We start from the raw sequence: 6,000 nt of genomic DNA on the forward strand, positions 1-6,000 counted from the left end.
CATTTAAATAAAAAACAAAATCAATAACTGTCCAATTAGTGAAAGGATAGAATTTGGGGTTATTTAGCCCCCCTGTTGCAGGGGCTAAAGGCCCCTATTGAACACATTGGCTTTTTAGATTTTGATGAATAGATTTTATTTTATTTATTTTTTAAAGTGGGCTCATCCAATCATAATAGAGATTAGTTTGTTTGTAGAATTCCTGAGATGTAATAAAATGCCAAATGTGTTTGAAATGAACAGAAAATAGTTGACTTTTTCAAAAGCAGTAATTTTGAGTAAGCATAATGTTGTTACTCAAAACAGCATCTTGGTGTCTCAATGATATGCGTTACACCCTGTACACACCTACACTTGGCGCGTCCATTGACGTGACAACTGCTTGAAGCTGTGTACACTAGACACGTCGACGTGAAAAATGGAATGCGACACCCGTTTATTTTCAGCGCAATGGACGCTTCCTGTGTAGATGGCATCATTGATTATTATGGGGTTCTATTGCTTTTTGATGCAACGTGCCAAAAAAACCCCATTTTGATACCATGAAAAAAGCCAAATTTCCTTAAAAGGATAGTTCACCCAAAAAGACAGATTCTCTAATCATTTACTCACCCTCATGCCATCCCAGATGTGTATGACCTCTGCTGAACACAATTGAAGATTTTTAGAAGAATATTTCAGCTCTTTTGGTCCATAAAATGTAAGTGAATGGGGCCAACATTTTGAAGCTGTAAAATCCACACAATGGCAGAATAAATGTATGCCAGACAACGCTAGTGGTTAAATCCATCTATTCTGTTGCGATTTGATAGGTGTGGATGAGAAACAGATCAATATTTTAAGTCCTTCTTTTACTATAAATTCTCATCCCTGCTCGGTCAATTTCCACATTACTTTCACTTTCTCATTCTGTCGTTTTTCGTGATTCACATTCTTAATGCATATGTCCCCTTATTGGGCAGGTAGGAGGATTTAAGACAAAAATGTCTTTAATTACTGTTTATCGGTTTCTCACCCACACCTATCACACCGATCAGCCATAATATTAAAACCACCAGCCTAATATCGTGTAGGTCCCCCTCGTGCCACCAAAACCCATTGAGGTATGGACTCCACAAGACCTGAACACAATGTCCTATGGTATCTGGCACCAAGATGTTAGCAGCAGATCCTGTAAATTGCGAGGTGGGGCCTTAATGAATCAGACTTGTTGGTCCAGCACATCCTATAGATGCTCATTTGGATTGAGATCTGGGGAATTTGGAGGCCAATTTAACACCTTGAACTCTGTCATGTTCCTCATACCATTCCTGAGCAATTTTTGTAGTGTGGCAGGGTGCATTATCCTGCTGAAAGAGCAGGTAAACCTCTTCCCCAGGTAAACGATGCACATTCACCCGGCCATCCACATGATCTAAAAGAAACAATGGTTTATCAGACCAGGCCATCTTCTTCCATTGCTCCATGGTCCAGTTCTGACACTCACATGCCCATTGTAGGCACTTTCGGTGGTGGACAGGGGTCAGCATGGGCACTCTGATCGGTCTGCGGCTATGCAGCCTCATACGCAGAAAGCTACGATGCACTGTGTGTTCTGACACCTTTCTATCATGGCCAGCATTAAGCTTTTCAGCTATTTGTGCAACAGTTGCTCTTCTGTCAGATCGGTCTAGACGGGCTAGCCTGCACTCACCACGCAAAGCAATGAGCGTTGGGCATCCATAACCCTGTCGCCGGTTAACCAGTTGTCCTTCCTTGGACTACTTTTGGTAGGTACTAACCACTGCATTCTGAGAACATCCCACAAGACCTGCCCTAACATCTAGCCATCACAATTTGGCCCTTGTCAAAGTCGCTCAGAACCTTACGCTTGCCAATTTTTCCTGCTTCCAACTCGAAATTCAAGAACTGACTGTTCACTTGCTGCCTAATATATCCCATCCCTTGACAGGAGCCACCTGTCAGTGGTTTTAATGTTGTGGCTGATCACTGTATCATGTCTGAACACGTGGATTTAACCACTGGAGTCATATGGATATACTTTTATGCTCCCTTTGTGGATTTTATGCTCCCTTTGTGGATTTTGGTATTTTAAAATGTTGGCACCCATTCACTTGCATTGTGAGGACCTACAGAGCTGAAATATTCTTCTAAATATCTTCAGTTGTGTTCTGCAGAAGAAAGTCATACACATCTGAGATGACATGAGGATGAGTAAGTCATGAGAGAATTTTCATTTTTGGGTGAACTATCCCTTTTAAGGGTTGCCTTTAGCCCTGTTGTACCCTTTAAATAGTGGTATATCTTGCATATATTTGAAAATCCCACTTTAAGCAAAAAACTATAAAATGACTACTACCGTGATGTACAGAAACAACATGATCTAATTTATCCAAATATGGAAGCTAAACTCTGCCTCAATTAGTTGCTCTGACTGTTTGTGCAGTATTGTTACTAATGTGCATTTGCCACTTTTTTCTTCCTACAGGAGCTGCTGAACAAATATTTAATTGAGAATTCCTCAAATCCTGAGAGCAAAGTCTTCTACTTGAAGATGAAGGGCGACTACTACAGATACCTTGCTGAAGTTGCCTCAGGAGATGATAAAACAAGTAAGACTATAATATGTTTTGTAGGCTTTACAAATATATTTCTGTGGAATGCAGGACTGGACTTGATATGCAGTAACTGAAAATGTCTATACGTGAAGTTTGAGTATAGACTGATTTATAATCTGCTCATTCTCACTAACAAACATTAAAGCTTTTTATTCTTTTTAAATTTTACTGATGATTCGACACTAGAATTTGAGAACTGGGCATCTGTTTTAAGATTATTGTTCATTTATTTTTTATATTTCTGGGCCCTGTTTTAGACCTTTTAATAGAGTATAGAATCTATGGCAGCTTTGGCAATACATATCTCAATATTAGTGGTCAACCGATATATCGCAGAGGCTGAGAAATCAGCCGATATTTGATATTTTCAAATTATATATCCGATGCATTTTCCCGTTGTGCAGATTCGTTATTCTATTCGACGACGCTGAGAACCACCAGCTTTGCACATGAAGGAGCCATCTGAGACATGTGAACAGCTGTTTATTTTGTTGTTACATGCCACTGTGTTACCACAACAATAGACTGATGTGTAACAAAATCTTATTCAAACAGTCCCACTCCCTGAGCAGATGAGCATGATCTCATGATATGAAGAGAAGGGCTGGGCAATATATAAAATATGTTTTATCTATAATCGCTTTAAAAATATAACATTAAAACCACCTGTCTAATATCGTGTAGACCCCCTCGTGCCACCAAAATAGCTCTGACCCATTGAGGCATGGACTCCACAAGACCTGAAGGTGTCCTGTGGTGTCTGGCACAAAGATGTTTTTTCAGCAGATCCTTTAGGTCCTGTAAGTTGCGAGGTGGGTCCTCCATGGATTGGACTTGCTGGTCCAGCACATCCCATAGATGCTCAATTGGATTGAAATCTAGGGAATTTGGAGGCCAAGTCAACACCTTGAACTATTTGTCATGTTCCTCAAACCATTCCTGAACAATATTTGCAGTGTGACAATGCACATTATCCTGCAGAGAGAGGCCACTGCCATCAGGGATTACCATTGACATGGAGTGTACGTGGTCTGCAACAATCTTTAGTTCTGTTTTACGTGTCAATGTAACAACCACATAAATGCCAGGACTCAAGGTTTCCCAGCAGAACATTGCCCAAAGCATCTCACTGCCTCCAATGGCCAGCCTTCTTCCCATGATGCATCCTGCTGCCATTCCTTCCCCTGGTAAACGATGCACACGCACCCGGCCATCCACATGATCTAAAAGAAAATCTGATTCCATCATACCAAGCCATCTTCTTCATCATTGCTCTATGGTCCAGTTCTGATGCTCACGTGCACATTGTAGGTGCTTTTGGTGGTGGACAGGGGTCAGCATGGGCACTTACAAATGTTTTCTTATGTAATCACGTGCTAGATGGGCATCTTTGACAGCTACAGCACATCTTGCTGTTTCTTTAAGTATCGCACAGGACTGATGAATTTAAGACACGGGCTCACGAAAGTTGCGTGATGGTCAGTCCGTGAAAACTTCAACTGTGTGTCAGCATCTCAGAGTATTTCCCAAGTAATGTGAAAGCAAAGAGCTGCAAATGTATTTCTTCACGCAATTCCAAACATCTGTGCCCCCTAAATTGTATTATACAAATCATAAAATTTCACACAGTAGGCCTATCACCGAAAATTAGGTGGTGACAGCATTCCACCAGACTTGTTATGTGGAAAACTATAAACTGTCAAATTCACACTGAAATTTTTCTGATAAAATAAAACGAATGTAAATGCAACAGAAATGGAGTTGGCTACCAGATGGTACCACAATTTCAGTAGTCGGTACTGATAGCAGTGAAATTCACGGTTCTCGATACCACAGCAAAAATATGCTAATATGGTAATGTCCTATTGAACACAAGTTTAGTTAATTTTAATCATTCTTATTTTCCAGAACATGTTTTAAAGTTTAATCAAAATGGTGTCTAGTCAAGTAAAAATAAAACTTTTAACATGTCATTTGCAGTTTTTTTTGCCAAACCTTAATTCAGCTGCAGTCTTGCTTGTGATAAAATCAATCATTGTTATTATTATTATTATTACAAGGAATATTACATTTTACCATACAGTTGTAATATATTTTTATATAATTTCTTCAATTTCAAGCATCTAGCTTTTATTTTGAATCCTGCTTTTATGATGCGTTTTTTGCTAAAACCTTCACTTTTCTGGATAAACAGTTTGTGGCACAGCCGTGTGATCATTGAAGACTTAAGTCTCTTCTGAAATCTCATCTATTTACATTGTCCTTTTGAGTCTGTCCAATTGAAATTGTGTTTTAAATTGTATTACTGTGATGCACTTGGGTCATCTCTTGTTTTAAATGCTATATAAAGTTGAGTTGAGATTAAACCACAAATGCTGTGATTTAATTATATAAATCTGTAGTTTATATGTGCTGTGTGGTTCACAGTAGATAAGTTCTCTGCTTTGTCATCTCAAACAACATGAATGTTTCCTGAAGTATGAATGGTCATATTTATACGTTCATTTAAAGTACGCCGCTCATCCACGCCAAGATTGCAGCCTTCAGTGGTTTAATAAATCACTTTAATAAATGCCACTTGGATTAATTGTCCATTTCCGTGTAAAAGGAGTAACAGAGCACTTGTTCAAATTAAGCCTGTGAGCATTTGAAGCTGTCTTGTGTCAGTCATACTGCATGCTGATACCAGATGGAGTCTGTGCTTGGAAACACTTACATCTTTTTTATTTTAGTACGACTTCGTACCAAAGTACCGATACTTTTGACAGCACTAAACAAATATATTGTATGAAGCAAATCTAATCCTCAAAACAACAATAATAATTCAGTATTATATTATAATAATTAGGGCTGTCATTTTATCATGTTAATTTGGTGTGATAAATTATGTGACGAATAACGTGTTAAATTAATCATGCTCCATATAAACTTTTATGTAAATTCCATCATAAAGTAATGTTGTTTTTAGAGAGCCATTCAGTTGAGTCATTCAAGATGTATCGCATTGATGTTTTTATGAATATGTGTCCGTAGGGGGCAGTCAAATTCCAGCAGTACAGATAACATAAGTCGTGAAACCAACTTGAGCTGAATGAAGCACAGCAGAATAAAGCGATATTGAGAAGTGTGTTTCAAATCTCCATTTAGCCTAAAAAAATAGAGCGCTTTTGACTAACAAAAACTTTCAGATGCTACGCAACCAAAAGACTGGGATGCGGTATCTAATAGTGCTTGCATCCTCTAAAATAAAATTCACCTATTTGACCTTGCCTCACAAAGAAATGCCTTGTGGCAACACTTTTGTATATTTAAGGTGCAAACTGTTTTAGTATATATAGTTAAATCTAATTAGTAGTTTGTCAAAATCAGTCATAATCATAAA

The 6,000-nt window shown here is 38.5% G+C and overlaps 1 protein-coding gene across 1 annotated transcript in view; it reads left to right on the forward strand.

The window, feature by feature from the left end:
- ywhaqb (tyrosine 3-monooxygenase/tryptophan 5-monooxygenase activation protein, theta polypeptide b) overlaps positions 1-6,000 on the forward strand; it is a 40,016-nt gene that overhangs the window by 27,184 nt on the left and 6,832 nt on the right. The window contains exon 3 of the mRNA XM_052153208.1: positions 2,489-2,612. Coding sequence (XP_052009168.1) covers positions 2,489-2,612 — 124 coding nt within the window. The remainder of the gene's footprint in view (positions 1-2,488; positions 2,613-6,000) is intronic.

The sequence above is a fragment of the Xyrauchen texanus genome, chromosome 22 (genome assembly GCF_025860055.1).
Source record: "Xyrauchen texanus isolate HMW12.3.18 chromosome 22, RBS_HiC_50CHRs, whole genome shotgun sequence".
NCBI lineage: Eukaryota > Metazoa > Chordata > Actinopteri > Cypriniformes > Catostomidae > Xyrauchen > Xyrauchen texanus.